The 23,375-nt window shown below is 40.9% G+C and overlaps 1 protein-coding gene across 11 annotated transcripts in view; it reads right to left on the minus strand.

The window, feature by feature from the left end:
- Positions 1-23,375, minus strand: part of Dnah5 (dynein axonemal heavy chain 5) — a 289,003-nt gene that overhangs the window by 8,333 nt on the left and 257,295 nt on the right. For 10 of the 11 annotated variants that reach the window (XM_052743036.1, XM_052743034.1, XM_052743032.1 and 7 more), the window contains 10 exons: positions 23,135-23,256; positions 21,220-21,369; positions 18,251-18,496; positions 17,001-17,220; positions 15,074-15,279; positions 13,921-14,124; positions 11,973-12,188; positions 10,190-10,402; positions 4,629-4,781; positions 3,989-4,220 (listed from right to left, as the gene is read on the minus strand). In XM_052743036.1, coding sequence (XP_052598996.1) covers positions 3,989-4,220; positions 4,629-4,781; positions 10,190-10,402; positions 11,973-12,188; positions 13,921-14,124; positions 15,074-15,279; positions 17,001-17,220; positions 18,251-18,496; positions 21,220-21,369; positions 23,135-23,256 — 1,962 coding nt within the window. The remainder of the gene's footprint in view (positions 1-3,988; positions 4,221-4,628; positions 4,782-10,189; positions 10,403-11,972; positions 12,189-13,920; positions 14,125-15,073; positions 15,280-17,000; positions 17,221-18,250; positions 18,497-21,219; positions 21,370-23,134; positions 23,257-23,375) is intronic. The other variant, XM_052743035.1, reaches the window with a different exon arrangement.

Here is a 23,375-nt window from a genome sequence, read left to right on the forward strand (position 1 = left end):
CTATTTCTTCTATCTCACCACTCTGTAATTAGAGGTGCATTATTGACAGGTTGTATTGCTCCACAAAGGTAACATAAACTGAAATATGATGGGGTTGTAGCACATCTGTGGTCCTGTTTCTCTCTCAATCCTGGCAGAACTCCACCTAGAGGACCACAGTAGCACTGTTGGGTGCCACGTGTTCTTGGAACAGTCTCTAAAATGGACCACAGCTGTCCACTCTGGGACTTCATTCCCCTGCACTTCTGGAGCTTGCGCCTTCTGTTTGAGAGATTCTGCAACCCAGGTTCACTGTGCTGATTTGAATGAGAAATGGCCCCACTGGGTCATTTACTTGAACACTTGGTCCCAGTTGATGGTGCTTTAGGAAGGTGATGGAACCTTCCTGGAGGAAATATGCCACTGGGGGTTGGCCTCAAGCTTTTATGAACTGGCTCCTCCCTGACTCTCTCTCTTTCCCCCTGCCTCTCCCCTACCCCTCCTCTGTTTACCATGTGCAGATGAAATACAATCTGCTTCCTAACTAATCACACTCCTGCTTCCATGTCTCCCCACTGTGATTAAATCTCTAGAACTATAAATGAAACATAAATTCTTCCTTAAGTTGCTTTTCGGCAGGGTCCTTTAGTACAGCAACATAAAGTACTAATACATTCATGATGCACATGCCATGGATGCCCCCAAACATGAAGTCTTTCCCTGTCCCCTCCTTCCTCCACCTGTCATTCTAAGGACATACTTCTCTCTGTCTTGACTCTACAGGTTCCCACCTCACGCTTAACAATTCTGCTTATGCTTTCCTGCAACATGCCAAGGTACCCTGTTACCTCTCTGCACGCCCTCTTCTCCTCCCTCTCACAACCTCTTCTTCTCCATCCCTTAAAAACTGATCTTCATAAGGAAAATATATTCACGACACTCACACAAAATAATCTCAAATCTGGAAATCAACCACCTCCTTCACACCTGAGCACCCTCTCCCTTGGCACCCTGATCCCATGTCAGTCACCTCCAGCATACAGAAGTCCTGTTCACTGTGTCCTCACTGCATTGTGGGTTCTCACGCATACCTACAGATTTGTTCCCACCCATTTATCACCCACCCTAGTTGCGTATACCCACCATTTTTCTGCTCCTCATACAGGATATAGTTAATGCTACCTCATACCTCTGCATACTTCCTTGTGCTGCTGGAGGTCAGCAGGGCCTGTTTTGTCTCTGAGACTCGGAGCAGTGTCCCCTCCTCACTGAACTCTTAAATTATTTCACACTCAACCATACATGTGTGTGCTCTCCTTAGATGTGGAGAACTGTCTGTGCATTCACTTATGGTCGATGCTCAGTAGTCACCTCATTTAAAGCCAAGAAGAAATTCTTCTGTTCTCATGAAATGTAGTTAGCAAACAAATGGCTAAAAAAGTCAAATAACACAATCTGCAAATATATTTGTTTTTTACAAAACTGAAAAAAAAAGCCATCAATAATGCAGGTTAACAAATGCTGAGCTGTCACTCAGATTTTGGGAAATGACAGGTTAGCTTCCTGCAAACCTCTGAGCATGTCACATTTGTCATCAACAGATCAATATATAATCTTGTTTATGTGTTTTTCTATTTGATAGCACTTTTTTAATGTATCCTGATGATTCATTAGCATACAATATCACCAGGACCATAACTTGCACCTAAAGGAAGTCTGTCTAATAGATACATTTTCTCTATAAAGTATGTTACGGAGACTTCCTATCCCTAGAAAAGTAAGTTGTTCTTAAGTACTATACTGGGAGGCAGCCATATTGGACAGAAAAATAAATTATATATAATGTATATTATTATATATACGTACATATAATAAGCGATGATGTATAATAATATATGCAATAATTACAAAATATATAAAATATAATATATTGACATGCAATATTGGATATATTTTATATATATATATATATATAATATAACATATTATATATAGAAGAAGAATAGAAAATGGACCATGAAAATGGCATTTGTTTATAGCATAATAGCTCAAACCAAAAGACTGAGCATCCCCATGTTCAGCCTCACCAGGAGCGAAGGTGATTATTAGGCAGCTCAAACACTGTGCTTCTCTGTGCACATCTCGAGATGACTGCAGGTACTGACATCAGTATTAAGACTAAACTTTAGTATAAACACCAAATCCACAAGGAGCAAACCTGACACTCGCTTCCTGTATCTCCCCTAAGCTTTGAAACTGAGTTCCACTAGAATGGGAATCCTGTCTGGTCTTTGCTACTACAGCTTTAGCAGCAGAATGACATTTTTCAGATGGCAAAAATCAGGTAGATAGTCACTGCCTGACTAGATGAACTCATGCTATTTCCCTCTACCAAGAAAAGTCTTCCTCCAACTCCCAGCCATACTCATTCTTGCCCACATCTCAGAATCAGTCTAACTAACCCAAGTTCGTGGGCAGAGGTGTTTCACCTCTAGGTTACCTAAACATTCTGAACACATCTCTATCACAATATTTTTCTAATTGTATTTTAATATTAGTTTGTACTGGTCTTGGTCACTGGGTCGTGTGTCCTTACAGTCAAGACCTGGTTCATAATTATCTTTGTCTACTAACATGTAAGGTTATAGCTAGTATATGTTAAATGAGTAGCAAATGTTTGTTTGCTTAGAAATATTTAAGGGCTGCAGAGAAAGCTAAACAGGTTAGAGTGCTTGCTCTTTTTGCAGAGGCCATGGTTTGTTTCCTAGCACTCACACGACAGTTTACAATCAACTGTTAACCCGATTGTAGGGCATCCAGACCACTCTTCTGGCCTTTGTGGACAGAATCTAGGCATGCGTGTAGTGCACAATAGACACAAAGACAAAATACTCATATACATAAATAAATAAATACTTAACCCAGGTCTAGTGTCATAGGCCTATAATCTCAGATCCTTTGGCAGCTGAAACAGGAGGATTCCAAGTTCAAGATCAGCATTTTCCTTACATGTGGGAGACCCTGAATTCAATCCTCAGTACCAAAATGAAAAGAAATATGGAGTTTACAACCTCTCTTCCATGAGCCAACTTTCCAAGTCTGATACTTATCTATAGTGTCAGAATATCATCATCCTTTAAACATGTTATTTCTTTCTTTACTTATTCAAAGAAAAAAATCATTTGTGCTTATATCATTAAATCACATCTTTCTAGGAACCCACTATCATGGCTATCTCTAGAGTTTATAGCTCATGCTTCCAAATGAACTATTCCCTGGAGAGAATTGTAGAGAAGTTAGTTGGAAGACAGTTGCATTGATGTAACAAAGGCCTCTAGAAAATGTGAAGCCAACAGTGGGAAACACTTGATGTATTTTTAGATTTCAGAAATAGAACTTCGATAATGCAGAAAAATGTGTGCCTCATCGAAACAGTGTTATGTCCATTGGATAAAATAGGAACCCACCATTTTCTCCTTTAAGCTACACAATTAGCCTAAATGTCCCCAGATTCAGTCTATATTTCACAACCTGACTCAAACCCACAAACTAGTAGAGCCACTCCTCTTGGCAAGCCCTATGTACAAAAAAACAAAATCATATTACTTGCCTCAACTCCCTCCTCCTGTCCATTCTTCAATACCAGGACAGAGCCAACAGCTCCTGGTGCTCGGTTCCTGGCCTCTTGGCCCCACAGTTATCTCATACTTCTTCTCTCCATATATTTCTTTCTGTTCTCATCTGTGAAACTATATCTATGAAGGCCCCATCAGTCTTCATGCATATGTTATCTGCTTTACCAGGCAGGCAAGAACTGACTATTATCTCTATTCATTCAAGAAAAGGTCTGGAGATCAGTAGATAGTCATTTAACATTGGCATGAATGTGGAGCTGGTTGATAAAAGAGTAAAATCCCTATTACTTGATAGCAAAGTCATGAGACTATGTATTTATAATGTCAGTCAATGCTGTAATACCAACCCTCTCTGAAGATTCAAGACAACTTACTGTTGTTTTCTGCATAAATCCTTATGACAGGCATCAACTCAAAAAGCACTTTAGGCTTGGATTCAATGAGTCTCATGTTCCTTTTGTCCCAGCCAGCACCCTCAAGATATAAGCCGTAGACATAGACCCCTTCTGTGGGAGGGGCAGAAACGTCATCCTTCATCAGTTTGGTGACTTCATTGCAAAGAACCATATTGTCCAGAGCCCAGCCTTTGTTGGCCCGAGTTATTTCCTATTCAATTCAGCAAAAAAGACACAAGGAACAATTAGAAGCTTGTCTTCATCAGAGAAGCAAAATTATGATCAAGTTATTCAAGTTATCCTCATTCAAAGGAACTGGGGTAGTATTTAAAGAATTTAAAAGATTCTCTCATTTGAAAAAAAAAATGTCCATTTTCTAATTTAACCATTTGCACTTTAAATGGGGAACTATAAAATTAAAATCAACATAGAAATAAAAGTAAATATTTGAAGTTCAAGCTATCAGTCTGGGAATAAATAGCTATATTTATACTGACAACAAGGTAACTGCTAGAACCAAACAGAGGTAGTCACTCTCTGTCTTATTATATTCTTTAAAGCTATAAGGAAAGAAGAGGGAAATTACAGCAACACAATGAGCCTAAGTTAGAGCCATTACCTGTCGCATAGCAGTTAAAAACCCCTGGGGGTTAAAAAAGCCAGTCATCCAAAAGCAATGGGGTCGGCCATTGAAAATCCAGGAGGTGAACTGACAGTTTCTTTCTAAGAGTTCAGTAAACCAGAAGCCCAGTGTACTTGAAACCCATGAGGCCTGAAACACATACATTAAAACAACCCTTCAATGTAGGTTTGATTCAGCCATGTAAACTAACTGTGCTCACTGGGGAAACAAGCAGGCAACTGTCCTTTAAGTCTTGAATTTCCCTTGAGCTCTGACCTGTAAACTTCTCAGATTATTCTTTCTCCCTCGCATTAATGATGTGAAAGTAAGTTAATGATGTGGATTCACAGAGCTGAGAAGCATGACACTACCACCACCTTCTTCTACCTGTGAGTATATTCATCACTAACTCTGCTATGAAGAATCAAAACCATCTACAGAATGGAATTTAATAGGCATAGTTATCAATCATGATTAGGCTACAATTTCAATAGATACTGTATAAAGACAAGATTTCTATTTACATAAATAAGCTCATGGCATCGTCAGGATAAGTCAACACTTTAAAATGCGTTCTGTGCACAACACATCACAGAAGCCATTCTCTGCCTATTTTAATGAAGTAAACAACAGTTGTGCTCTTGAGTGTGTATCTCGTTAAGAAGCAGAGAGGGAAACCTAGCTCCCTTTACCATCCACAATTTATTGGTCCATGTTGCTCCTAACTTTCTCCCCAAATTCACTTGAGTAATTTCCTTTATGACAACGGGCATGCATGTCATTAATGCAACAGGAGCAGCACCGTGGGGAAGAATCTGCAAATCATAGGTTATAACATTTCACTGTAATTGCAACATTTTCAGTAGGAATAAATGTCGTAATCAACTTGGGTAGGTATCCCACTTGAATTTTAAATATCATTACAATTAATTTGCCTATATTTCAAGAGCTTCTGTAATTCTACAGACTGATAGTAACATTAATGGAAGAAAACTGTATAAAATGATCATAATTTAAGAATTAGGTAGCTCATTCTAACCTACCTTTATAGGTATGTTAGATAAAAAATGTGCTAAAAATCACATTTGGCCTCAGAGTAAAGGGGCTCTTAAATGAGAGGCTGCCACCTGCAAAAACTCTTGTTCTGTTCCAGTGCCTCTCAGGGGCTGGCAGGGCTGAGTGAGATGGCTTAGAGGGAACAAATTTGCAAGGCCAGTGACTTGGAAGTTTCTCCATCTGTCGGCAGTAAGAATGGGAGTTCAAATGGGAAGTGTTCAGGCCTTTGCAATGAATTTGTGAAAGGTGAGAAAGAAAGAAAGGGACTCTGGTCAATGCTGATTCAGAGTTCCCAGGCCATGTGACTCAAGATGCATAGTGACATCATCAAATGAGGTGGAGAGGAAAACAAGACGTCCTAGTTGCCAAATGTTGGTCAATATCTGGGTGAGATATGTGAGGCTCAGCATGGATAAGCCTCGTGAGTGTGGTGTGTGTGTTTGTGTGTGTGTGTGTGTGTGTGTGTGTGTGTGTGTGTGTGTGTGTGTGTGTGTGTTTCGCATTCATGTGATTGTGTGGGTGTGCCTGTACCCACGTACACTACACACTTTAAGAAAGCAGGGGACACCAGGTGTCTTGCTCTCTCACTCCCCACTCTCCACTTGCTGTCTGAGACAGGCTCTCTCACGGAACTGGAGTCTGCAGTCTCTCAGGATCTGCCTGTCTACATCCCCCAGTGTTGAGGTACAGGCGTGGGATTCCATGCGTGTATGAATTTTAACATGAGTGCTGGGGTTTGACCTCGAGTCCTCATGCTTATGTAAGCAAGCACTGTTACTTACCAACACAGCATCTCTGTCCTAAAAAAAAAAAATCTTTCCCCAGACATTGCTGGTTCTAATCCTATCAAGATACCTTTCTATTTTGCTGAAGAAATGCAAGCCTCCCAAAACCTCCTTCTGCCCATCTCACCTCTTTCCAGTGCCTCCCTCTGTATTCTCAGCCTGGCCCCATCCTCAACAATCCTGCTCTCCCAGTCCTGCATACTTCATCTTTAGCATCTAGTGCCGTGAACAGAAGATACCTCTGGACCCTACACCTCTTCCCTAAGCATTGCCTCCGCATCTTCTATATACTGATATCAGCCTCCTGCAGACTGCTGGCTTTACAGCCTTCTGTCTTCCTTGTACACCATAGCCCTCCAAACAAGGGCTGTCACGAATGCCCTTATCCTTTTTGTTATCTGCTCTTTACTTTGGAAGCATTTCTTCTTGTGCCTATACATTCCGTCTTATCCATTCTGGCGTCTGTCACCTAATGATCATCCGCTGGTAGTCATGCTGGCTTACACTTACACTCAGTAACTCAGATACTCCAAATGGCAATGGTGGTGACGGTGTTCGAAGTGGTGGAGGTAGAAGAACTGAAGATGACTGTGGGGAAGGTGGCCATACTAGAGGAAGAAGTGGTGCTGGTGCTGGTAGTCGTGGTGGTGGCCACAATAGGGGCAGCAGAAGCAGACATGGTGGGGGAGATGGCAGTGGGAGTGATGGTGTGACAGCGGTGGTGGTAGAGCTGGGAGTCGTTAGTAATGGTGCAGTCTTGCTAATAACCACAAGCACGTACATGACACTGGCCACACACCATGCAATCTTATGAGCAAGGTAACATCAGCATCCATAAGAATGATTCATTTAGCATAGTACTTTTTCAACTAACAATCATCTCAGATCAGGCTCTAAGTAGCCTCCAGAACATATTTCTTTATTCCTCTACTCCCACATTCAAACCCCAGACACATTCATCATCAAATACTGTTTGGTTGGGAGGCATGCTCTTTCTACACTCCTAAATTTTCTCTATTGCCTGACAGCTCCATATTTATATAACCCTCTGGATACCTCTACACCCTTCCTCTCATACTAATGAAGTAAAGAGACTTATTTGGCTGGAGATTGTTCCAAATATAGGTTATCAAACTGCCCATGTGCTTTCCATGCTCTCCAGGCTCCCAAACAGTTAGGTTGGGTCCCTGGCTCAAATACTGATTCATAGACTATAAATGGAAAAGCCACGGGGCAGCTCCTGGCTAGGAGGCCTACATCTAGTTCCCTTGACCATTCATCTGCCCTCTGCTACAATAACTTCAGAGTTCCTACGTTCCAGGTGGCACAGCTTTCAAATCTCAGGGTCTCCACTAGGTTCTCACAGAGTAATTTGGTGGAACAAGGGGCCCACTTGACTTCTGAGAAACATATCGAAGTTGGTAAATGATAATACAACAGCATCTCCTAAAATACGTGAAAATATGATTCAGTGTGTCATATGGGACAGCAGCTTTTCAGAACATCACAGCACTTTCAGGAAATACATAGATTCCTATCAGGGAGCCGAGCTCTTCCTGTTTTGTTAGGACGAAAGTGTCTGTAGGAAACACACAGCTTGCTCACTAGCTACTGGAGGATGAGCTGCCCATTGCAATGCTGTCTATGGGTAAACTTGCTAGTTTTAGGTTCTATTTTAAGAAACCCTCTTGTCAGCCAATATCATACATATTTTCTAACAGTAGCCTTTTCAGCAAATGCTCTATAATCTTCCAACACTGAGTTGACCTTTACTTTTTGAAACCAAGTAGGAAAAGAGCCAAATATTAAATCTTCACAATCAGGCTAGTCTATACCACCCCCAAAACTCCCGTTTCCCATTTCATTCTCTAACCATAACCTATAGCTTAAAGAATTTATGCAACTTGAGGTAATAATGCTCATCCCCAGAGTCATGACTAGGGAAGAGGAACATCCAGGAGTCTTATCTATGGTGATATTTTATTTGTATTAAAATGTTATTTGTATGTTAATAAATAAAGTTGCCCGGGGGTCAGAGCTATTAGCAAGCCATAGGAAAGCAGGGCAGTGGTGGCATACGCTTGTAATCCCAGCACTTGGTAGGCAGAGCTGGGTAAGTCTCTGTGTGTTCAGGGATACAGCCATTATTGGATACACATGCCTTCAATCTCAATACCAATCATGGAAAACCTGGAGGTCTATACAGACAGGCCATGACGAGGCGGTCATGTGGTTGGGTTTACAACCAATGAGAAGGCAGGACAGGAACTCTATATAAAGACTTTAACACAGGGGTAGCTCTGGTTCGGAGAGGTAGGACCACTGCAGGAGGAAGGGTAAGGTTTTAGCTCTTAGCTCTGACCTCTTGGCTTTCTTCTTTGCATTGGTTTTGTGTTTCTTATTTAATAAGAAGGTTGGTTACATCTACACTTATCCATCTGTAAAACCTATGAAGCAAAATTATGACTGGACCAAAAACATTCCCAGAATGGTAACATAGTGGCACATTCATCTTGAGTGTTACCAACAGCTGCCTAATTGAATTTAAGCCTACTTGGCGGGAAGGAAATCATTTCTGATACTATAAAGCTAGCTAGCTCACTACAGCTGGAGAGGTCATAGATGTGTGAGGAAAACCTACTGCTTTCACTTTCCTAAAGCAACATAACTATATTGTAAATATTCATCCTTGTACTCACAGACAAGTATAGATCCTACCCTCAAAAAGAAGTTTCTTTTTACAGCAAAAGGAGACCATTATAGAAGGCCATAACTAATCAAAATGCAGAGAACAACAAACCACGAGGTGCTCAGCTCCAGTTGGTACAACACAATCCCCGAATCTAAGTCTCAGGGAACATCAAAGAGGAGAGTGGAAAGACTAGAATAGACAGAGGACCAGGAAGCCTGCTGTACGATTGTGCCTTCTACATATTGCAGGGAAGCTGTACCCGTGAAATCTCAACAACACAGCTACCCAAACAAGACCTGCACAATGTCAGCAACAGTTGATATCCCAATGTTCATGAAGAAATTTCATGGGCCCCACTCCTAGATGAAGAGCTGCAAGAGATTAACAACTGCTGAGAGAGGGAGATGAGGCCCTGACTGGTTATGCAGTACCTAGTGACCAACCCTAGACACATATACATGCAGGAAACACTGCCCAGATGCAGCAGATTGTATTCATATAGTTATTCATTTATATGCATATGTAACAACAATGGCTAAAGAAGAGGAAACTCAGGAACAGGGGTGTGGGTGCATGGGAGGAACAGAAAGGAAGAGTATGAAAGGGCATGCTGTAATTATTTTAAAATAATAAATAAATAAAGGGAGAGGTGGCCCAGTGATTAAGAGCACTTCCTGCTCTTGCAGAGGACCTGGGTTCAGTTCCTAGCACCCACATTTGGTGACTTACAACTGCCTGTAACTCCATATAAAGGGGATCTGATGACCTATTGTGACTCTGTGGACATCTGTATGTGTGTGAACCACATTTACAGACTTAAGTACTGAGGTCCACATAAAATAAATAAATAAACCTTTTTTATTTCAAAATTAAATTTGGTAGACAAGCACAGACTGAGGAATGGCCCCTAAGCATCACTAAGCCCAGGAACCAAACTAAGTCAGTGACTCTTCGATGCTCCCACTCTCTAGTGCTCCCCACTGAGGTTATAGCCACTCACGGAGTAGGAATAGGACTGGACTTACCTTTTTCCATCGAGCAGGGATTCTGGCATCAAACATGCAATCCAGAGCATCTCGCAGATTTTCGCTCATGATAATGGTGCCATCCACAGCCAGTTTCAGCTCAGTCAGGGTGCTGCGGACGAGGCTGAGCACCCTCTGCATCCTGTCAATCTCCTGCCTGAGGAAAATGTTCATGGGCTGGAACGGCCCCATCTTCTGCAGTCTCTCTTTCACCTTCCATGGAGACATTCGAAGTGCACATTAGGAATTAGACAGCTACGGCGGTAGCATAGGATGGCGCCCTGGGCTTCTAAATAAGCCCTGCGTTTTACAGCGCCACAAATAATAAGCTTTTCGTTTTTCAACAACAAAATAAAAAAGCATGTATAAGAAAGCAAGTATCTTGTACAAGACAAAAGCACATATTGTATAGAGCATGTGAAAAAGAACAGGGAGCCATTAATTCAGAGGAACCTGCAAAATGTATATACCTATATTATAAAGTGTATATAACCACTTTATCAAATGAATTATTTATTCCCTGCCAATGTGACATATGTGTGAGTACATGCAGACAGTGTGTTCATGTACGAAATCACTGTGCCAGTTGTCTCAAATAACTAGACATCTATTTTTAAAGCACTCGTTTGTTTTTTTTTTTTTCCATAAGCACAGATACCTGTTCATTCCTCTCTATTTTGAAGGTATTTGTTGAGCATCTTCTATTTAGCAGATAATGTGTGAGGCTGGACTATTTTATGCTAGAGTGCTTCTGACAAATTCTGCAAAAGAATGTCTCTTCGGAAATCTAGTTAACATGTTTTGTTAGAGAATGATTCTATTTCAGATATTTTAATTGCTTCATAAATATTTCGACCTCCAGTAGATGCAATGGCCTCTCTTCCAACACTGTAATAAAGAGACCTTACGAAAGCTGGTAACAGTATTGATTTTCTCCAACCAAGTGATCAGAGATTCTCCCAGGGAAATTATTCCCTTGTCAAGAGACCCTTGAGCACAATTTTAGTCGCCAAAACAGACTGCCTAGTAGGAATGACAGGATGCCAAAGCCACTTGTGTGTGGCCAGGCACTATCATGCAGGCGCCTCTTAGACCATATGGAAAATAGCTCACTTCTTGTTTTATTAAAGATTTCTAAACCATATCAGAGTAATTTTCTCAAAAAAACACATTAAATGCTAAAACATTAACTTCCGTGATTATAAATTGCTTAGAAGCCATCTATATACCAAAAGAATCCGTTTTTAAAGTTAATTATATAAAAAACAGCAGAGTGATGCTAGAAAATGCAGCCTCCCTGAAATGAAGAAGACCTGCATTGTAAGTGTGCATTAAGTCACACACATACACACACACACACACATACACACACACACACACACTCACTCACATGCACATACACACTCACACACACATGCATGCACACACATATACATGCACACACACGCACTCACACACACACACACACAAGCATGTACACATAACTAGCTGGTCCTTCACTCTTATAATCCAATGCTTTCATTCAAACAATGGCACTATGAAGAACCTCAAGAAAGGCTCTACAAAGTAACACTAATCCAGCAAGACACATATCAGCAAGTAATAAACATTGACATTCATCTAAAGTTTCTTCATGGTTTTCCTTCTGTAGTTTGTCAAGAAGCTCCTTTAGTTCTGAATGTTATCTTTCACTTCAGAAGCTTAATTTTGCCCTGCTTCCTTCCTCCTTACTCCCCGACAAACAGAGTCATCTGAGGCGGATGCCAGGATTTCATGGACTCACTTCAAAAGGGCTGTAATCTTCTGGAAGCTTCTCCAGCATATCATCAGCCAGGCGGGTCACTACAGCCTCCCGCGTCTCGTCCCCTCCACCGGAGCTGTCCTTAGGCTGGATGCCCAGGATGGTGTCCAGTACATCCTTGGCCAGCTTGCTCTGGTAAGTAATGTCGGCATTGGGGTGCAGCCCAAACACTTCTGGGCTGTCATAGGCAGGCAGGCTCTGAACAGCAAAAACCCCAGATAAGCATGCACTGATATTATCAATTAAATTAGAGAGTCAGGAAATAAAAAGGTTTCGATTAGGATAAACACTTATGTCTCACTTGTGACCCGCTACAAACCCCAGTAATTTCTCCACATACCCAAAATGAAAAATTGTAACATTGAGAAACAAAAAACAAACTGAAGTAAAATTTACCCAGAGACACAGACTTCTTATACACATGCAAGATAAAAAGGGAGCTTTTTTAGATTTAAACAATTAAAATCGTTTTATATGAATGTTTTATAATTAATGGCTATTGTATTGACACAAATGGCAGGAAATCAGAGTTTTAGGAAGCATGGCTCAAGTAAGACTGAGGGTGGAAACTGTTCTGTCCCAGGGAGAAAAATGGTGACTAGGAAAAGAGAGTCAGAACACAACAGAGAAAAACGGAGTGAGAGAATGAGGCACAACCGGAAACAGAACAATCAAGCAGGAAGTCTCCTCAGGCACTGGGAAAAAGAGAATGTACCGACAATCTGACATGCATTTCTAGATGTGGATCTCATCCCTAACGTTATCTTATCACTAGTCTGCCTCCCTTCCTCTGCCTTATTTTATTCCCTTCACACACCTCCTTATGAGCTACCTCAGTTTCATTGTGGAATGAGGTATATATTTAGAAATGCAGGTACAGGTATCCTTAAATTTACGATGTCTCAGACACTTTTCTATTCACTGCTAATGATTTAAAGACACACACAGTAGAGTAAGGCAAATGTTATTTGTTGATTTGAATTAATAAAAGTGTACAAGTGGTAATATATGATAAACTCATCACATATATACATCAAAACCCTATAAATATACTGATAAATGTATCCCTTTGGGGTGCTATGCTTTAGCTTATTTATTCTGAGATAAATCTGAGACAGAGGCCAAAGCAACTGCTAAATCATTATCTAATGCATTCAGGGCACAGAAAGGGAATGTAGATATCTTCAACACTAGATAATCTTTCCTTGCATAGTCCTGACTGCCCTATCAAAATCTATATTACTCTGTCCTACAGCAGTACTCCTCTGCCAAAGGCAGCTTTTCCACCAAGGATCATTTGGCAACACTTGGAAACATTTATTGATCTTAAAATCAGGTAGGGGATACTACTGGCATTTAGTAGGTAGAGGACAGGGACCATGCAAGGCATCCCACAAGGCACAACAGAGTAATGCCAATGTTGCCAGAGTTAAGAAATTCTGTCTTAAACAAAGGGCTCATGCAAGGCAAGTTTGTGGATGCCATATCTACATCCGGCCTTAGGCCTGGGCTAAGGATGAGTGTCAAGGACTAACCAACCACCTGGGTGGAAAGTAGAATCAGCTGAGTCCAGAAACTTTCCTTGGTCTACAAGTGTAGTAGCTGAAGTCTCATGAGCAGAGAGCCCCACATGACTCCTCCATACATTGGCCTAATCTGTCATCTCACCAATGAAAATCCACCCCCCCCAAGCCATTAGAACAGAGGAGTGTGGAAAAGGGGTTTGCACACAGCTTGTTTCTCAGAGCGAAGATAAGCATGATAATCAAGAGGTGATAAAACTATAAAGAAAGCATTCATAGCAGAAACCTTTGCTTCCACTGTCTTTACAATTAATTTTCAAAACAGTATGAATAGTGTCAATAAATTTTGTAAGGGTCCAAGAGCTGCAAAGTTCTGTTCTACAGCTAAAGTCTTAAAGCAAACGAACCTGTATGTACTGAAGATAGCCATCCACTGTGCTGCATTTCGGAATGTTGTATCCTTGGTAAAAGGTGAAATCTGGTCCAAACATGTTTTCACTGAACCAAACCTTTGCAAATGTGTTCAGTAACCTCTTATCGTAGTCATCGGTGACTCTGCCTCCATACTGAATCTCTCCAATCATGTAGCGGACAGTGGTCCAGGACACACCCTGGGAGCATTCACCACAAACAATTATGCACCCTCATGTATTCACCATCATCAATGTCAGCAACACAGTCATTCTTAATCATTTCAAGATACAGACAGTGTAGAAAAAGAATCCAACGAGCCGATGTGAAGAGTGACTCCAAGGTCACATTCATAACTTCCAATAGACTCTCCGGAAATTCGTGTTTCCACACGTCAATATTTCAAAGGTTTACTTTTAATAATTTATGTCTGCTTTTTAATTATGCCTGTGTATATGTGGTAGGGGAGTGCAGGTGCGGGAGGAGTCCAGAAGAGGGTGTCAATCTTCTGAAGCTGGAGTTGTGGGCAGTTAGGAGTCACCTGAACATGAGTGCTAGGAGCTGAACTCGGGTCTTCTGCAAGAGCAGTGTGTGTTTTTAACAACTCGGGGGTCTCCCAACCCCTAAACGTTTCGAAAATACTTAGGCAGTTCTTAAAAAAACAAACAAGGGCTGGAGAGATGGCTTAGAGGTTAAGAGCACCGACTGCTCTTCCAGAGGTCCTGAGTTCAATTCCCAGCACCCACATGGTGGCTCACAACCATCTGTAATGAGATCTGGCGCCTGTTCTGTATACATAATAAATAAATAAATCTTTAAAAAAAAAAAAACAAATGTAAATGTAATCTGAACTCTTGTCTTTATTTCCAGAGTTTTGCTCCCCTCCACCCCACACGGCACCCCTGCCACAGGTCCTTTTAGGTTGTCTTATGAACTTGCCTTTGAGAAAGAAATGGCTGATAAAACATTTCCAGTTTTTTTTTTCCCCCAAATCAAGAAGCAGCTATGACACAAGTGGACACACCTTTAAAATACCCTGCAACCTTATCAAACCCTCATAAGATTCACCCCTGAAGCTGGACCATTGTGTGAGGCTGGCCACATATGTTCAGCACACGTCATGGTATGAAGAAGCAGGCTCAGCAGTACCTTCTTGATATCCATATCATCCAGGTGGTTTTGAATGAACTGCACAGTGGCATTGAAGTCTGCTTGGTTAAATTCATAGGGGATATTCCACCCTAGGGGGCCAAACTTGCGCCTCTCCTGGACAGTAGAATGTAGGAAGGCCACTGCATACAGCAATGGCTTCCACTGGATCCCCACACTCACATCCAGCAGGTCCTGGCTCACACCTGTTGTGGTCGGGCAGATGGAAGAACATATCATCTCTCAGGCATTTTCATTTATTATTCCTTGTATAAGAAACCATTCTGGCAAATTATTTATGCTAAGCTCTAGTATTTACACTACTTTTATTACATTCCTATAGTAATTATCATTTGAATTTAGATTGTTTGGAGACTATTTCTCCTTGAAACATCTGCTAAAAGCCTAGGTCAGGGGAAGGCTAGCTAACATGAGACAAGTTTTTGCAAATCCTGCAGGATAGTATGAGAATAAAACAGAGATGAAAGGAAAATGGCTATAAAGTGAATACTACTATTATTATGAGTTAATAATAACTATATTAATATCTGAGGTATATACTTGGAGCATACATTAATTTAATTTATTAATTAATGTATGTAAAAGCCCACTTCAGTCCAAGTACATGGCCCAAATAATAATTGTACATTAATAAATTATATTATATATACCATTTTCTATTACCATTATCTTTCAAACTTTATTTTATCACCATATTATCTTATAGATTGGCAAAGTTTGACTCTTATTAGCAATTCCCTTAAGCATATCTGTAGTTTTTAATTGGAATATAATCACACTATTATTATTAAATATTTTCATTATAATTGTATCCTCCTAGATAGGTTGTTTTTTATTTTATTTATTTTACGTCCTGGCCACAGTTTCTCCTCCCTCCTCTCCTCCCTGCCCTTCCTCCTTTCCCCTCTCTGTCCCCACCCCCCAATCTACTCCTCCTCTGATTCTGTTCAGGAAAAGGCAGGCCTCCATGGATGTCAACAAAACAAGGAGTATCAAGCTACAGTAACACTCAGTACCTAAGGTTGGACAAGGTGACCCAGCATGAGGTAGAGGGTTTCCCAAGCCAGAAAAAGCCAGAGACTGCCCCTGCTCCCACTGTTACCCCCTAGACAGCTTTTACTGAGCCAACTTTACACATGAAAACTGACAAGTTTGTGAATGAACAAAGTATGTGACTAAGACAACTGTCAATAAGCAGGGACAAGATGAAGGTTCCTGTCTCCAGTCTCCAGGTTCCTTACACGACCGTGAGTTCCAGGCCTGGTAGGAAGAGGCAGAGAAAGGGAAGACAAAAGCATAATCTCAGGTCCAGTTGTGACAAGAGGGTTGTCTCGGCCTTGTCTGTTGACACTTGGATTTTTGTTATTGGTGGTCTTCTTCACTTTGGTTTTCATTCTGCTTTTTAAGACATAGTCCTACTGTGTCACTCGGGGTGTTTTAACCTACTGTGTAACTCAGGCTGGCGTTTATCTCATGATTCTCCTGCCTCAGCCTGCTGAGTCCTGGGGTTACCGCATGGTCCATGCTCCACCATTGTCTGATTCTTAACGGAGCTGATGCCCTGATGTATGGCCCTAGTCAGATGGATCGGGCCACACATTTAGCTCAGACCTTCCTTTCAGAAGACGCTGCTCTGCTACACCAATGCACGTACGGCGTCGAGAGACACAAACAACAATGACGCCCGGCACAGGCTTAAGTAGAACAATATTAGAAAGACAGAAAAAGCGAAAGCAGAAACTCATGGGCTCATGAATTCACATCATTTTCCAGGGAGCACAATACAAGCTACCAAGTCTCTGATGGGCAAAGGAAGAGTACTATCTGCTCATTCTGCTTTTATAACTTCTTTAAGAAAACAGCTTGTGTGCAAGTCCTGCCGACTCAGGAGCATTCCCCAACTTACCACCATATGTTCTTTTCAGGCCTGCCCGGAGGCCCTGAGGTGGCTCGTTGGCAAACTTGATGGACATCTGAAGGAGAGTTATAGGGAACTGCCTGTGAACCTCGGTGGTAATCCACAGGCGGAAAGTGTCATGCACAGTCTCTGTTTCTGTAATGATGTCCATTAGTTCATCCAGGAAGTCAAGTCCCAGATGGCAATTCTGTAAAAGTACCCATCCACCCTAGGAAATACCAGTAGCAGATGGAAATTAGGTTAGTTCCGTTCACCTGGAGATTTCAATACAACTTTCTTGAGAAATTATGTCATTAAAATTTAAAACAGAAGCATAGCAATCACTTTAAATTAATCTAGGCCAACTCTAAGAGTTCAATAATGCTTACTTGAGATACACAATGTGATTTGGGGATATTGTTGCACACATTTGTCCCATAGCACACTGTCATGCCAATAGACATAATGATCCTTCAGATCACTCATAGCAATAATCAGAGTAAAAGGTAACAGAACTTACAAGTAAAGCTGAGCTCGGTTCCCTCCCCCAATGCTATTAAAACTTCATCACAGGCCTTTAAGGCATGACCCCAAAGTCAAAGACAGTGTGATAAACAATACTGATGACATGTAAACAGATTCCAGAAAACTGAACCCTAAGCTGCACTCAGGATGCTTCTGGGAGTGGCCAAGAGTGGCTGAAAGCAAAAGATTGAAAGAGGCAGAGGAGAAGAAAATGGTACAAAGACCAAAGAGCAAGATATTTGGCCTGGACTGAGAGGAGAGGGAAGTCAGCAAAAAAAAGGAGATACAGTGCCCAGTGTGTCCACACCTATCTAGGGAAAGATGAGAAGCTGGATCTGTAGAGGGCAAACCAGGCAGGGCCTGGACTGAGAAACCAGCACCTTGGGTGGAAAACAACCACACTGAAAACACTTGGAAGAAAGTTTGCACACAGAATTTTAAGAGTTTTCCTTCTCTTCTAGGTTCTCAACTGGCAACCAAACATATACCTCTAGACTACGGAAGAAACTTCCCTATGAATCTAATTTTGTTCAAAAACAGAGCCTTAAAATGATAAATCTTAATTTTCACATGAATTACACTATAACTATGAGATTCTTTACATACAGCCACCTAATGTGTGGACTATGCAAAAAGTCCCTAATATCTGATCTGTGGGATATTTTAAATAAAATCATCTACAGTGTCCATATCACAATCTCAAGGTTTTTTTTAATCTAGACATTTGGCCTTACATTTGCCATGGTCTGGTGCAACAGCTTCCTCGCATGGACCTCCTGGCCCTGGCCCATGGACACATAGCGTGTTTCTATTTTTAACCTCTTCCCCAAAGCAATGATGGAATCTGTGGGATCAGAGCCCATGGACAGGAGGCAGATGAGTGGTGTCCGTGGGTCAGATTCCTCCCATGTCTTTTCCAAGTCCAGGATAACTCCCTCTGCATAGTTCTCTCCCATAGAGTCCATGATGTACTTGCGAGCCTGCCAAAAGTGGTTCAAAGTCAAGAAAATACATCTAGTCCCTTCATGTATCACAATACAGTATGACTTATTGTTTTTATGTATTAAAAATATAAAAGTTAGCCGGGCGGTGGTGGCACACGCCTTTAATCCCAGCACTTGGGAGGCAGAGCCAGGCGGATCTCTGTGAGTTCGAGGCCAGCCTGGGCTACCAAGTGAGTTCCAGGACAGGTGCAAAGCTACACAGAGAAACCCTGTCTCGAAAAACCAAAAAAAAATATATATATATATAAAAGTTATGCTTAGCTCAGAAGATACCTGAGGCATTGATCAATTTTGTTGGGGAGGCCAAGCCTTCATTTTCTAACTCCTTGATAAAGAAAGCTATTTTATATAAAATGGAAATTATGATAGAATTTTTTGATAAAATCCTTGTTCCTGGGAAAGAGAGGCATTCTTGGGATCACAGCCACTGTTTCTGATTGGCTTCAAGTCCAGGGTTTGCAGTTCATTCTGTGATGTAAGCCTCAAGACAAAACTACAACATGTGTGAGTAATAATAAATTTCCTCTCCTCCATAACTCAGCCCAACATAAGCACCATCTCATTGAGCCAACAGGCAGTACTGAGCCTCCCCATCCCTATAAATCTCTGTCACAACAGTCATGAAACTTCAACCTCCTTCTCTGTCCAAGGATGTGTGTCAGGTGGCCCAGTGACAAGATGATTCTCCTGTCTTTGGGAATCCTGCTTCTCCTCAGGATTAGACATAAAATGACCAAGTAATAGCAAAGAAATGACACCCTCCAGAGGATGTACAATGACAAAACCAAATGTTATTGTAGAAATGCATCAGAGCTTGCTTATTATCAAACAAGCATTTAAGCTAACCATAGAGTTTGGGTGGGCCTTGTCCAGACAAAGGAAAGTCAGAGTGGGATGTACTTCACACAGTGAACACATGTGCAGGAATTTTGGAGCAAACAAGAATAAATTGTCTCATCTGCACAGAGGACATCCAGTACAATTTGTGTAAGTGATGATTTGGTGAGGGCCAGCCAGACTTCTGCACAGCCTGCCAACCTATAAAAACTTAACACCTCATTGGCACGAATAAATATACAGTGCTACATTTCCACAAGTGATTCTGTCCAACTCCAAAGAACATTCTGTTCCATCTGGTCTCAATTAAGCAGTCTCAACCTTTGAGTAGAGGGGAAAATGAACTCAGAAGCTATCTCATATGGACTGACCTCCCTTTGTGGCATGTTTTTTAGACATCACTGTGTAAGTAGCATTAGATACCCTCTGACAGTGTGGTATTCTTGTGGCCAACCCACCTGACATTCCCTACTGTGGACCATCACACCACACAAGCTGCAGTGAATCAGTTGCAGCCTGATATTGCTAATGGGGAATGGGGACAGAGTATATACACCTTGTAGCGATTATCTGGAAATAAATTTTAAAAAGACTCATACAGATACAAATTTCAGAGGGTGTAATATATTGCCAGAGGACCATTTGGATTTTATTTGGGAATTCATTGTGACTTGAAAAGCTAGGAAGTGGAATGTTCTTGACATTTCTTTTAGAATATAAAGGATGTATCGGAGTGACCAAGAAGATACACAGTGTGCAGAAAAGAAGCCATATTTGTGACCTGTCTGAGAACAACAAAGCCATACAAAGAGGTCAATGTTCCAGAGGAGTCTGAAGGCCTTCATTTTAACTTTGAAACTAAATGTTTTCTGTGGAAAAAGAGAAGGGAGGTAAGGAGGTAGTGATGGATAAACAACTGTACTTACATCTTCCCTCCTATACCACCCTGAAAAAGGCAACTGTTGGACCATTCATTGGGGCAGAGTGGAAATAATAAAGTTGATAAGGGAAACGGAATAGACGAGTGACCTCAGTGCCCTAAGTGGCAAAACTCATTTTTCTTTTCTTAATAAGCCTTTGGATCTAGCTGTTTTTATGATTCGTGGTACCTGAGTCGAGTTGTAAACTTTGTAATAGTCTTTATAGAGAATAGGGTGATACAGAGTCCAGCAGATTTCATTCTATCATTGCTTTGTGGAAGCCATTACGACGTCCACCTGTGCTAAATTTTAAAGTTTTAATTGTGAAAGCAAGACCTGTGCCCCCTGCCCCCGCAGTGGGTGAATGCCTAGATGTAAGGACAGCATATAAAAAGCCTTGGAGAAGATGAAGCTTTTGGAGGAAGGATTCACATTTTAGCCATGTGCAGAACTCAGTTTTAGGACAACCTGATTCCTCTCACTAGAGCTGTGGCGTTATCCAGGGAACTGACACCACATCTGTCCTGCTAGATTGCTCTCTCACTAATGTTTCTGAGGTTTTCTTGCTTCTACAGGAGCTGAATTACAGCTGGTAAAATAGAGCAGCTCTATCATTTCTGAGTTATTGTAAAATGATACATGAGAATAATACATTACATTTATGTTATTCTTACGTGCCAAGCTCAGAGTCATGATTTTCTCATTTGATTTTGTTGCAGCACTAGGACCAAAGGGGTTTAAGAAATCATTCAGGGAAGTATACAGTTCAGTGCTTCATTCACTGTTTACGTTCCCATTCATCACATTTGTTTCACTAGAAAACTGCTTGGAAGCCCACAAGGAAATTCTGGTTGGTAATCACATTCAAAATACTTCCCTAAAGTTAAAGGAAAACTCTCCTTTAGAACATTCTCTGTGGTTTCCTTTTAATACACACTTTACCTGGGCGATGGTTCTATCGGGGCACCACGACCTAATGAGAAGAAGACGTCTAAAGCAGTCAAGCGATTTATCGTAAGCATTTGGAAGAGGTTCCTCCTCTGGGTTTTCCTTGTCAAACCAAATTCTCCACATTTTTTCATTTCTTGATATCTGAAAATACCATGGGATAAGAAGTGGGTCATGTTACACAAAAGTCTTTCAGTAAATGCTCATGGACATTTTCTATTAAACTTTCTGACCATTCTAGGCATAGGTAAGCTATATACCTTCACTATTTTTAAACTTTATATGTTCTCATGTCAAAAAGTCTAAGATCAAATATCACTTGCTCCCAAATCAGTCTATGTTAACATTAGCCAATAGCTAGCTGCCAAGGTAGGGAGAATCTAGAGATACTTGATTTCACCTCTGCCTTTATGGTAATAAATTTATAAATAAAGAAAAATCAATGGAGCCTCATTTTCATTATCTCAGAGAAGTCTGATTTGCTCCACAAAATCCTCTTATAATTGGACCTTATTCATTCATGTTTCCTCATTTCCTAGGACCATTCTTGACACAAAGGAAGACATTTAATACATATTTGTTATTGAATAAACAGGTTTGGGATCAATATTCTATTGATCTGAAGTAATTTGAGTGATTACATCCAATATCATCATCACATGGATGAGCAGACACCTGCTACTTGTAGGCAATTGGCAAAACACACAGTATATTATCCTCTGGAATCCAGAAACCAATAGGACACTAGTGTCACAGAGGCTAACACATCAAAAGCTTCACACAAACAAATCACATCTATAAATTAATAGAATCTGATAATCTCTTTGATGAATGCTTCAAGTATATTTCCTGGTTTAATCAAAAGAAGAATTTTTCTGGATTCATGCTCAGAAAGCACCATATAAAAATAAAAACTAATCCGTTTCAATCATCAAAGGCTGCATCATGGGGCAGGATTTCACACATGTGACGCTCTCTCCAAAAGGCAGCAAATTCTGATCAGAGTGATCCAGGGAAGAGTCCTGGATCTATCCTGGTGGAAGGATAAACTGCAGTATGTTAATAATTCCAAAATTAAGGTATTTTTCCTAAAACAACTGATTATACCCAAATTACAGGTTAGTGATAATAAACATCACCGGTTGTGAGCCAAAGTATAAAAACATATCAGAATTTAAACATCTGGTAGACTTGAACTATGGAAGTTCAAATCCCATCTCAGGATATTTCTTAGTCAAAACAAACATCCATAGCCCCTGCAATCTGTCCCTGAATAAAGTCATCAAGATGTCACTGTCACTTCTCTGTGATCACCAGATCTTGAATAACCTCCTTGCAGCCTTGTTTTATACTCAGCTTCTACGATTCCTACACATACACTGATCGTGGGCAACTGAGTGGTTTAAAGAACAGTGACATCTACAGATCAAGGGACAAATGTCAGCATGAAGTTCAGACCTGGTTGACTAATTAAGAAGAAACTGGAAGGAAGGGCAGAGGAAGAGCAAGGAGAGAGACAAAGGACAAGAAGGAAAACTTAGTAGAAAAGGCTGTTTATATTTCTTTCCATTTAATCTCTAAAAAGAGCACATACATAGAATTATGCATGCATTTAATTATTCTATCTCATTGGACCTATTAGTTTTTCTAGATAGGCCTTTATAGGGACATGTAGGCTGAGATAGTGTCAGTGAAACTTCCTGAGCACACTTCTTCCTGCGTATCCAGCCTTCAGTGAGTGCTCCTGTTTTCAGGCCATGGACAAGTGCAGGAAGGCCAAACACGTACAATACCTTCTGAGACTGACAGTGTAGGAAGGAAGCATCTTCTCCCCCACAAACGCTGTGGTGATGAGTCTGAAAGCTGCTCACCATGGCAGCAGCTTAAGTACATTCAAAGAACGTAGTACCTGATCAAGGATGTCTGAAAACTGTCTAAGTTTACTAAGTTCCACCAAATTCAGCCAGGACATGTCTAGGATCCATTTCGACGGTTTAGGAGGACAGGCTTTAAGATCCAATGAGGCACCACCTTTAAAATCAAACATGAGAAGTTGCTAGTTTTTCTTTCTTAACTTTAAAACCGTTCATTTAGTAAATGTTTCTATTTGAAGTATCTTAATTTCAATTACTTTACTACTTTGACAGTTA

This window comes from Peromyscus californicus, unplaced genomic scaffold, assembly GCF_007827085.1.
Source record: "Peromyscus californicus insignis strain IS unplaced genomic scaffold, ASM782708v3 Scaffold_18__1_contigs__length_77618521, whole genome shotgun sequence".
NCBI lineage: Eukaryota > Metazoa > Chordata > Mammalia > Rodentia > Cricetidae > Peromyscus > Peromyscus californicus.